This window comes from Pristiophorus japonicus, chromosome 2, assembly GCF_044704955.1.
Source record: "Pristiophorus japonicus isolate sPriJap1 chromosome 2, sPriJap1.hap1, whole genome shotgun sequence".
Taxonomy (NCBI): Eukaryota; Metazoa; Chordata; class Chondrichthyes; family Pristiophoridae; genus Pristiophorus; species Pristiophorus japonicus.
The window spans coordinates 347,984,310-347,996,566 of record NC_091978.1 but is presented as its reverse complement, the minus strand read 5'-3'; the positions used below and the strand labels follow the sequence as shown (position 1 = coordinate 347,996,566).

General features: G+C 42.1%; 1 protein-coding gene across 4 annotated transcripts in view; it reads right to left on the bottom strand.

Moving 5' to 3' along the window:
- Nucleotides 1–12,257, bottom strand: part of LOC139234866 (dihydropyrimidinase-related protein 1-like) — a 64,895-nt gene that overhangs the window by 18,644 nt on the left and 33,994 nt on the right. For all 4 annotated transcript variants that reach the window (XM_070865672.1, XM_070865652.1, XM_070865662.1 and 1 more), the window contains 5 exons: nucleotides 10,961–11,145; nucleotides 8,032–8,196; nucleotides 4,669–4,730; nucleotides 3,106–3,186; nucleotides 138–206 (listed from right to left, as the gene is read on the bottom strand). In XM_070865672.1, the coding sequence (XP_070721773.1) occupies nucleotides 138–206; nucleotides 3,106–3,186; nucleotides 4,669–4,730; nucleotides 8,032–8,196; nucleotides 10,961–11,145 (562 nt within the window). The remainder of the gene's footprint in view (nucleotides 1–137; nucleotides 207–3,105; nucleotides 3,187–4,668; nucleotides 4,731–8,031; nucleotides 8,197–10,960; nucleotides 11,146–12,257) is intronic.

Below are 12,257 nucleotides of genomic sequence, written 5' to 3'. Positions count from 1 at the left end.
ATTGAGTTATTTCGCAATAACACATTATAGTGACAAGCAGCATGCAAGAGAAGAAAGTGAGGAGAACTCCTCCATTCTCGGTCTGTGCCTGTACATGTGCATATGCGTGTAGAAGGCAGTGACATTGAAGACTTTACCTCTTCAGGCCTGCTCAATGCATGACCTTCAGGTCCTGTTATTCCCAATTCCAACATCCGCTTTTGCTCCTAAAAATAAAAAATACATTTATTGCATTATTTAGTTTGTTAAAAAGTCAACTTTTTGAAGGAGCCATTCTGCTGAAACTAACATCTATTGTTCCTAATTAAAATGCCTCACGTGTTATGCTGTATCTTCCCACTGATGGGGGAAACTCGAACTAGAGGGCATGATCTTAGAATATGGGGCCGCCCATTTAAAACTGAGATGAGGAGAAATTTCTTCTCTCAGAGGGTTGTAAACCTGTGGCATTCACTGCCTCAGAGAGCTGTGGAAGCTGGGTCGTTGAATAAATTTAAGACAAAAATACACAGTTTCTTGAACGATAAGGGAATAATGGGTTATGGGGAGCGGGAAGAGAAGTGGAGCTGAGTCCATGATCGGATCAGCCATGATAGTATTAAATGGTGGAGCAGGCTCCAGGGGCCGTATGGCCTACTCCTGCTCCTATTTCTTATGTTCTTATGTTAAAGGTATCAGGAAATGTTTCTTGGAAATAAGAGGGGTAATTTTCCATTTTTGGAGCTCTGGTTCAGAGCAATGTACATTGAGAAGTATGTTGAGGGTTATGGGGAGCGGGCGGGGAAGTGGAGCTGAGTCCATGATCAGATCAGCCATGATCTTATTGAATGGTGGAGCAGGTTCAAGGGGCCGTATGGCCTACTCCTGTTCCCATTTCTTATGTTCTTATGTTCTCTCCTTTGGATTGGGATTGCTGTGTGACACGGTGTGACTTTAAAAAAACAGATAACATATCCATTAGTCCAATAGTGATGATGCACCAAGGAGTTCAAATGGGCATATTCAACTTTAAGGAACTTTCTGCTCTTTGAAGTAGTTTGAATATGTGCACTGACAATGTACGAAAACTAGTCTGAATTTCCATTGTGGTGGGGAAATGAATGATTGCAGTTAAATCCTCATGGTTGAATGCTGAAGAAGCCGAACACAGTGTACACAATTAATATGTCCTTTCTGTTCCCCTACCTCCAAAACACTTTGGACAGAGGGCTTGGAGGCTAGAAGATCCACAATTGGCCTCTCTGTTCTCTGTTGTGTCAGCTGTGGCTCAGTGGGTATCACTCTCACCTCTGGATCAGAAGGTTGAGGGATCAAGTCCCATTCCAGGGACTTGAGCACAAAAAAAATCTAGGCTGACACTCCAGTGCAGTGCTGAGGGAGTGCTGCACTGTCGGAGGTGCCTTCTTTCGGATGTGATATTAAACCGAGGTCCCTTCTACTCTCAAGTGGACGTAAAAGATCCCATGGCACTATTTCGAAGAAGAGCAGGGGAGTTATCCCTGGTGTCCTGGCCAATATTTATCCCTCAATAAACATAACAAAAAAACAGATTATCTGGTCATTATCATGTTGCTGTTTGTGGAAGCTTGCTTGTGCGCAAATTGGCTGCCACATTTCCTACATTACAACAGTGACTACTCTCCAAAAGTACTTCATTGGATGTAAAGTGCTTTGAGACGCCCGGTGATCGTGAAAGGCGCTATATAAATCCAAGTTTTTCTTTCTTTCTAAACTAGCCCTACGTATATACTCAACCTTTTTTGTATTCATTCATGGGATGTGGGTGTCGCTAGCAAGGCTAGCATTTATTGTCTTGTTACCAGGAAAGCAGTGGTCTTCTATGTCATGCCAGCTGGCATGATTTTCACTGCTAGTGTAGAGATGTCGATGACACAACCCAACTCACCTCATAATTAAGGTGGCAACAAAATACTTGTGGAATCTGTCATCTTAGACATATTAATCCCCAGTTTTGCAGGTCCAGCAATATTGAAGCTGTGCTCACCCACACCAGGGAGGGCTGGCCTCACTGTGAGGCAAAACCCTTCCCTTCAGCTGAATAGGTTCCCCGCACATGGAAAACGCTGGTTTGGCCTAGTTAGACCATATCATTGGAAGTGGTACGCTTGCTGAGACCAGGCCTACAAGGCCGCAAAACAGAAGCATTAGACTCATCCAGAGATCCCAACAATATTGTGACCTGGACCCAGAAAATTTTTTTCATATAAATTATTTAAGTGTTGCCCCCCCTTATAAAGGGAGCTCTGGGGCCACTTCAAAGTTCTTTCAGAGATGCAGCCAGCACTATCTCCCTCTGGACTGGCTACTTGTGCTGCAATTTGTGGCCTAGATATGCTCCTTATGGAGCAGACCTCCACCATTAGCATTTATATAAAGGAACATCCCCCAACCCAGCTTTGGTAATTAAACTGCGCATTTACACCCCACGCCCTCCGCCCCCTCCCCTCCCTGTGGAACATCCGCCCTGAGAATTTTTGCTGCACTGGAGGCAGTTCAGAGAAGGTTCACGAGGTTGATTCCTGAGATAAAGGGGTTGTCATATGAAGAAAGGTTGAGCAGGTTGGGTCTATACTCATTGGAGTTTAGAAGACTTAGAGGTGATCTTATTGAAACGTATAAGATTCTGAGGGGGCTTGACATGGTAGATGCAGAGAGGATGTGGGGGAATCTAGAACTAGGGGGCATTGTTTCAAAATAAGGAGTCGCCCATTTAAAACGGAAATGAGGAGGATCTTCTCTCAGAGGGTCGTGAATCTTTGGAATTCTCTATCCAGAGAGCTGTGGAGGCTGGGTCATTGAATGTATTTAAGGTGGAGATATATTGTTGAATTATAAGGGAGTCAAGGATTATGGGGAGTGGGCGGAAAAGTGGAATTGAGGTCAGGATCAGATCAGCTATGATCTTATTGAATGTGGAGCAGGCTCGAGAGGTCAAATGGCCTACTCTGCTCTTATTTCTTATGTTCTTATGATTGGTAATGGAGTTTGCAATCGTTGATGGCTGCGGAGGTCACCAGACTGCTAGGGGACAAAGTCAAGTGGGTCTGGTGCCACAAGCAAGTTAATTCAAAAATAGCCACTCACCTCTGCAATCAAGTCACCATTTTCTGCATGGAGAAGGATTACAGCACCAAGATCCTTTAAGAATGTAAAAGCCTCATAAAGCTGTAAACACCAAAAGAATACAAATGAACGAAGGTGCACTAATCAACTACAGCAGTGGCATAGTGTTAATACTATCTTTTTACTCAAGCTATTGACACAGGGACAACATCCCAAGCCTTCTTTCACTCGAAAGGGAGAGAAAGCAATGGCAACATTTGACATTAGCTGGTAAGCCAAGAGGTAAATCAATAGCTTGAAGAGTAGTGTGGGCAACATGGATATACAGATTTAGCCTTCCGAGCGATTCTGGGACATATACGGGAATACAGAACCTGGAAGGGGGAATAAAAGTATAATTTTGAAAAGTACAGGAAACTTACCCTACAGTCACAAAATTTTCAACCAGTCAGTCTGGACTGTCTTCAAATTTAATTCCCAGAAACTAAAACACAGCATGCTTAACTTAATGCACTACCCACCTCCTGCTCAATGAGGCGTTAATCCACAATCCAACAAGAACAACCTATATTTATATAGCACCTTTAACGTAGTGAACCATCCTAAGGCACTTCACAGGATTATTATGACAGAAATAATTTGTCACTGAGCCATATAAGGAGAAATTACCAAAAGTTTGGTCAAAGAGGTAGGTTTCAAGAAACATCTTAAAGGAGGAAAGAGAGGCGGAGAGGTTTAGGCAGGGAATTGCAGACCTTAGAGCCAAGGCAGCAGAAGGCACAGCCACCAATGGTTCAGCGATTATAATCAGGGATGCTCAAGAGGGCAGAATTAGAGGAGTTCAGATATCTTAGGGGGGTTGTGGGGTAGGAGGAGATTATAGAGATGGGGGGGGGGGGCAAGATTATGGAGGGATTTGAAAACAAGGATGAGAATTTTGAAATTGAGGCGTTGCTTAACAAGGAGCCAGTGTAGGTCAGCGAGCACAGGGGTGATGGGTGAGCAGGACTTGGTGCGATTTAGGACGCGGACAGCTGAGTTTTGGATCACCTCGAATTTACGTAGGGTAGAATGTGGAAGGCCAGCCAGGTGTGTATTGGAATAGTCAAGTCTAGAGATAACAAAGGCATGGATGAGGGTTTCAGCAGTGGATGAGCTGAGGCAGGGGCGGAGACGGGCGATGTTACAGAGATGGAAATAGGCGGCCAGTGTTACGGTTCGAATATGTGGTCCCAAGCTCATTTCAGGGTCAAATATGACACCAAGGTTGCGAACAGTGTGGTTCAGCCTCAGACAGATGTTAGGGAGAGGGATGGAGTCGGTGACTAGAGAACGGAGTTTGTGGCGGGGACCGAAAACAATGGCTTCGGTCTTCCCAATATGTAACTGGGGAACATTTTTGCTCATCTCATTTACAAGTTCTGATTGGTTATCTCCTGAGAATCTTACACCTGATATGTTGCCCAATGTTGCCTCTAACTGCCCATTTCCCTCAGGATCCCAATGAAACATAGATATGCAACCTCATTGGGATAACCTAGATTAAATAAATCTTCAAATAAAGAAATGCATCCTCTACATTACCTCACTGTCTGTCATCTGGAACATGTCCTTGTATGCCATGTAGACTTGAAAAGAATTGATATCTGTTTCTCAGAAAACGAAAATATATTTAGAATCAGAGTACATCAACCAACTATTTAACCGAGCTGAGTTCAAACTTGTTACATTTTTAATGTAAAAATAATTTGATACATTTAAATAACCTTAATCAAAAATAAGTCAGAGATTTTAGGGGTAAATATCCAAATTTGCACCTCTGTGTCAGTGCATCGCCTGTTGAGAGCACATAACAGGAATTTGGCTCACCCACAGTCGGATGGAAAATTCTGCAAGGCCTAATGTCCCAAATTTCCAATATTCATTCCCCTGTGGGAAACGTCTATGTGGGAGAACGAAGTTGTAAGATTTTCCCTTTTATCTGAACCTGACTAATTACATGAAGTAATTCCAATTAAAATCTTCTTAAGATTTTCTCCTCTTTCTCCCCTCCGCCCCTGAAGATGCCAACTCATGTTGGAGCACGTTTCCCCAGAAGCTAGCAGGCCTCCAGTGCCTCACCCAAGCAATCATTCTTCATGTGCAAGCTTTGACAGTAAATGTTGACAACCTGGTTGATGCTGGAGAGCGTCACAATGGCACCTAATCCTTCCCATACCCGTGCTCGCACAGATGCACTTTCTAGTTGGTGGCTGGATAGTGACCAGGGTGGGAACCTGCATGATCTTTTCTCTCCCTATTTTAGGACAATAGAGGTACCCCACTAGCTGCCAGAACTGAAATTCGATAACTCAGCATGTATACTTTGATCTGTATGGCTTAGCACCGCAACATACAGTATTAATAGGCCTTGTAGTAGGTTTAGCTAAATATCTTATAAGTAAATACATTGCCTAACATAACCCTTTCAAATTTAAGTTTAAATTAACCAAAATTATGGAAATAAAAATGGGGGAGTCAGAAACCAGACTGGAAGGATCTGACCAGCGAGTGGTGAGATATGCACGTGGGGTTGTATTCCCTAGAATTTAGACGGTTAAAGGGGTGATTTGATCCATGTTTTCAAGATATTAAAAGGGGAACTGATAGGGTCGATAGAGAGAAACTATTTCTGCTGGTTGGGGATTCTAGGACTAGGGGACATGGCCTAAAATTTAGATCCAGGCATTTCAGGAGTGAAGTTAGGGCACACTTTTACACACAAATGAGGGTAGAAGTTTGGAACTCTCTTCCGCAAATGGCAGTTGAAGCTGGGTCAATCATTTAATTAAATCAGAGATTGATAGATTTTTGTTAACCAAAGGTATTAAGGGATGTGGGTCAAAGGCGGGTATATGGAGTTAGGTCACAGATCAGCCAGATCACTGAATGGCGGAACAGGCTAGCGTAACTAAACAGTCTCCTGTTCCTCTGATCCGATGAGTATGTGGTTGGGTGATAATAAAAATGTAAGGACTTTGGAGAGAAAGTGCAGGTTAGAGATAAAGACAGTTGTTATTTTTTTTAAGAAGAAGCTAATGACAGCAGTTATTAATTCTTAATGTTTCGGGTTGATGACCCTTTACAGATGCTGCCTGACCTGCTGAGATTTCCAGCATTTTCTGTTTTTCTTCCAGATTCCAGCATCCGCAGTATTTTGCTTTTGTTTGAGTTAATAATTCTTAAAGTTATAAATGAGGGTTCGGAGCAGGTTGGAGAAGCAGTTTGTACGTATAAAAGGAATGGGAATTATCCTTGCCCTCCAGGATGATCGTGGCACAACAGAAGTATTTGGCCACAGTGAAGAACTTCTTGAATTGGTCAAGCAGGATCAGCGGTGGACAATACTATGTCTGATAAATACTCCAGTAGGTGCGGTAATGTAATGGCTGCTTTTATTTCAGACACAACAATATTCTCTCTCGATTTACTATTAAGTTTGAGAGGAGACCCTGGAGTGTAATTGCTGCAGTATGATTGCTTCCATCAGTGGCCCTTTAGTATTTAATTACCAACATGCAAGTACAATATGCATCAGATAGCCAGGCTGGTTTTACATAGTGATTTTACAGAGTGATCTCCCAGACTAGTTTTGATCACCTAGATGGGTCGGAGAGGAATTGCCCAGATTTTTTCTCCCCAAATTGATCTGGTCTTTTGCCTATCCCAGAAGGTCACAAAGTTTCGGGTGGGGTGGAGTATATAATGTGGGACAGCTCAATAGATCAGAAGGTCTTTACATGTCCGTCATTTTTTGTGTGTGTGATTTAGTCTATATCCCATGGTTTTGAGTTCAGGACGTGTATACCAAAGAACAATGGGAATGGGAGACCATCTGGGGTATGATGAGAATGAGAGTGTTAACTAGCAGATCATGGAGGGATTAATATTGATGTGAGCAGTGTGCCAGAGGAAAGGGACTTAGAGATACCATTTGTGAAGGAGCTAGGGTGAGTTTTTTTTCCAAAACATTGAAGATGTTAGAGGTGGGCAGGGTGACGTGCAAGGGGAAAGAGGTGAAGAAATTATTAGAAATTGCTTTAATGGTGACTGAGACCTTTAAGATGGCAACACCAAAAGGTGGCTCTCTGTGTGAGTCAGGAAGTTTAAATGGAAACTGAGCTTGTGGGAGGCAGCAAGGGCAGAGAAATCGGAGGAGATGCGGCAAGGTGAGCGACAGGCAAAACACAGTTAGGATGAGGAATCATAGTGCAAAATCTTAATGAAGACAGAAGGGAGGAGATATTTCCAAACAAGAACAGGCCATTCAGCTCCTATGGCCAGTTTCACCATTCAGTTAGATCCATGGCTGATCTACACCTCAACTCCATCTTCCTGCCTTTGCTCCTTATCCCTTGACATCCTTATCTAACAAAAACCTATCTATCTTAGTCTTGAATGCTCCAATTGTCTCAGCACCCACGGCCATTTGGAGGAGCGTCCCAAATTTATACTACCCTTAGTGTGAAAATAATTGTATTGGGAATTAAAACAGGTAATCAGATAGTACCAAAAAAAATCACTTTTACTTTCTCACTTAAATGATTCTGCTGTGAAGAATAGCTAATGAGACATTCCCCCAAAAAACAGCATCATGAGAGTTTAATATAACTCAGCAAATAGACAAAAATTAAAGACAGTAAGCTGTAACTTACCTATCTGCCAGCACACTGCCTCTGCCCCCCTCCCTCACAGCACCCACCTTCCCGAACTCACTACCTGGGCCTACAGCTCTGTACAAAACTAGGCTCTGCTTCATCACTCACTCCCTGCCGTGCCTATTCCCACTCACTCCAGAGTCTCATCTTACCAATCATTGCCTATCTTGTCTCAGCCAGTCACTCCCACTCAGCAACCCACTCGCAATGTCTTGGCAGTTACATTTGTTATTTATTGAAGTGTAATGACCTTTCTCTTGTACCAAGATTTCCAACTCTTCCTTGATTCCTTCATTCCACTGAGGGATATCCACGTGCAGGGAGTAGTCACAGCAGGATCGGTTGTCAGCTGCCTCGTGCCATTTTTCAAAGGCGGTCAGCAAAGTAGCATTCTTCTCTGGTACAACGTGATCAACTGTAAACAAAATATTTGCACATGAGTCAAGAGATTAAGAAATTCAGCAGTAACACAGATTCGAAAAGGCTTCATATTTCATACATTCCACACACAAAGGGTGGTAGAAGTTTGGAATTCTCTTCCGCAAACAGAATTGTTCATATTAAATCGGTTTTGTTAACCAAAGATATTAAGGGATATGGGCAAAGGCGGGTATATGGAGTTAGGTCGCAGATCAACCATAATCTCTTTGAATGACGGAACAGGCTCAAGGGGCTCAATGGTCTCCTCCTGTTCCTACGTTCCTACATATCAGCACTACTGACCACAGGACAGTGGAAGTCCATCGATTATTGGACATAATTTGGTTACCAAGGCTGACTTCTAACTTTAGGAATGTATGGATATTGATATCAATGCACCATTCGTCACATTGCTTCCTGTCCTAACTGAAAGATCAATTCCAAGGAGGTGTTGAAAGATAAATAGACTTGCATGGAAAAAATGATGTTCTGGGGGTATGGAAAATTATCTGAAGATTATTACAGGGAAATATAAAAATTTGAAATATATTTCCATTATAATTTTGAATAGCTCACACGTCATTATATAAAGGATATTTAAAATGGGAAATAGCCCTAAAAGCAAATTTTATTGTAATCGAGCGGTTCAGTGATGCATTCTTTAATTCTGTTTGAAGAATATCTTTCAGAACAATTTAGAACGCCTGTGTAACCAATGGTTTGCCATATTTTAGCAATTGACCCAACAACTACTCGCATTTATACAGAACTTTTAATGTAGTAAAAAGTCGCAAGTCGCTTCATAGGAGCACAAGCAGACAAAAACATTGACACCGAGCCAAAGAAGAAGACATTAGGACAGGTAACCTAAAGCTTTGCCAAAGAGGTAGATTTTAAGAGCATCTTAAAAGGAGGAAAGAGAGGTGGAGAGGGGAGGGAATTTCAGAACTTAGAGCCGAGACAACTGAAGGTACGGCCACCAATAAGTGGGGTGAAGGAAGTGGGGGATGCACAAGAGGACAGAATTGGAGGAACATAGAGTTCTGGGAGGGTTGTCGGGCTGGAGAAGGTTACAGAAATAGGCTTTGTTTTATGGCGGGATGGAAGATTATCACAATACCAGAGCTATCACCAATGTTTGTGACAACATAGATGTACAAATTTTAATTTAGAGACATTGAAAATCACAGATCCGGAAAAGATCAAAGAGTAGAAATTGCCTAATCTGTCTTGCAGAATTGGAGAGTAATTCTGGGGGGAGCGGAGGAGGTGTTTGCAGCAGAGCTCAAATCCCTCTATATCCTCCCACCAGCAAATTTTGCTTCCTAGAAAACATTCTGGAGGCATTCCTAGCAACGTTCTTTGACTAACCTGGGAATTCCACCAAAAGTGCTTGGATAAGCCCAGCAGGAGGTGGGTTTACTAAGAACAGTTGGAGATTCCATTGTAGGCCAAGTGAAGTCCCAATACTGCACAAAATAATGGCAATCAACCCCAGAGCATTGAATATCATTACTAACTGGGCCGTCTTGGTAAAGCAAAAGGTAAAGTTCTGGTTAAGGCTTCAGCTGTCCTTAAAAAAAAAGATTGAAATTGCTGCAGAAAAAACAAAATATAATCGATTAAAAGCTGCAGTATTTCTTCCAAGAGGCTACTTCTGCCTAGATCAATGCACCCAGGCAAACACGCCTGCATTACTAAGGCAGCTGAGAAGGTGGAAATAACGGGCTGTATGACGAACAATGTCATTATTTTGTTATTTGTCTAGCTTGGCATGGTGGGGGTGGGCGGGCATCTCTTTGGCCTGCCCCACATTTCCAGTGGGAAAGTTTGCATGTCAGGGTCAAATGGCATCCACTGCATCCAGCAATGATACAGCGATAATAACAGAAAATATGTTATATTCCATCATTCGCTTAGCAGTTCAGTACGACCAACCATACATCGGCATGGATCATATAGGCTGCGGCACTTCTGGTGGGAATTCCCAGAAGGTGGCGAGGGTGTGTGGGGAGCCGACGGAACAACCCAGCATTCTGCTGGAGTTATGCTAGCTCCCCAGCGAAACTCCTATAGAAAATCTAGGCTTTGGCGTGGACAGTGCCCCAACAGTGACACGACTGGCACAGCCTATCTTCAGAGTACAGAATTCCGAAATCCATTCATCATTACGACACATTTCTATGGTACGAAATCGAGAGAGTGCTGACAAACAACAATATAGTGTATTTATGTTACAATATGTCGGGCTTTGCGACAATTTTGATTTTCTCCTTAACTTAACCGTAAAGAAAAATCCAGCGACGTGCAAAGTAGAGGAACATATAGCGGCAATGTGCCAAAAAGAGTGAAATAAATGTAAAGCAAGGCACTGGTGCACCATTAGCTTTGAATGGCGTAGAAAAGAAAACAGATAGTGTTTCACTTGAATTAACTCCAGCGAATGACATAATTGCAAAAATGGCACCTTACCCCAACTATAGCAGAATAATTCACCTTGCAATCTGTTCATAATTTGCTGCTATGGTTATTTCTCACAATTTTGATTTGAAGAAATGTCATTGAGTCTAGCAGCAAATATAATGTGCATTACTGCAAGAACCTTTCCCATCACAACTAATGTATCTGTCACATCATGTTAGCATGCACTAGTAATTTACTGAAAAGAGGGTTCTCATTTCAGTGTCGTGTACTCACACACTGATGCTTTACTGGAGAAGGGGAGGGGGGTGGGATGTTGGGAAAGGTACATTTCTTACTTATCATTGTGGTTCCTCCTGCCAGTGCTGCTTTTGTTCCTTGAAAGAAGTCATCTACACTAGTGGTGTACATGTGGGGTTTCAGTAAATAGGTGTTTGCATCTATTCCTCCTGGGATAACCAACCTGCCATTTGCTTCGATGGTTTTTACACCAGAGGGAACGTTTAGATTGTCCCCTATTTGTCTGCAAGATAAAAAAGGATCACAAATTATATGGTATCCCAGCACAAAACAGAATCACTTTCAAAAGATAATCTTCAATAAATAATCACTGTTTACAAAGGATACAGGTTTTGAATAAAGGAAAGATGCAATTGTTACTTTCGATTGAAATTGTGTTCGTATGAAATTATTTTGTCAGCCCATCTTGCAATGTAGGGGCTGTGGTTATCAAGCAGGCAGACCGCATCGGGTACTGGAGAATGCTGAAACAGCAGGCAAAAAAACTCTCCAAAGATCAGGCCGAGTCCAGCAAAGGGCAGGGGTGTGACATGGCAGGCACATTGGGAATTAGGACAAAGGTCAGGCAGAGCCAGTGGAGTGTTAGGCAGGCACACAGGAGCTCATTGTTCTGCAAATAATACAATCATTAAAAATGTTAAAGTGCAACAATAAACTGCATGAGCCTTATATCTGAATATTAAAAGTGTTATTTTAAATGCTATTTGTTAAGGATGCTGCCTACAAGGAGGCAGAAGTAGAAGAAACAAATGTAATGTTTCTGGGGGAAGGGAACCATGAGGCTGAAAGGGCTTAATCAGGGATAAACATTTAAATGTTATACTATAAAGCTAAAATTTAAAATGAAAACTTACCTAAGACAAAAAACAAGAAGACGGATAGAGAAGTGATTCTTACAATTTTCAGAGAGGGAATGTAAAGATGTTCATAAGCTGGCACAAAGACACCCAGTGGTGAGATTGTATAATCACAGTGTGACTCGTTTACATAGAATCAACAATTTGTATTTATATAGTGCCTTTAACATAGTGAAATGTCCCAAGGCGCTTCACAGGAGTATTATGAGATTAAAAATTTGACACTGAGCTGCATAAGTAGAAATTAGCGCAGGGTATGTGTTAGATCTCTTAATTTCCAATGAAATACGAACTCCGATGGTAGTTTTAACTTTTTAATCTTGGCAGAGAGTAACAAGCTGCTGGCTGATTGTCAGTTTCTTTGTCTTACTGAAACCACATGGCCAAAATAGCTGTATTTATACCTGGATCAATTTACAGAAAAGAACTCGCCTTCTTTGACCTTATTGGCTCAATTGAAAGTCTTTTAACGTTTAAT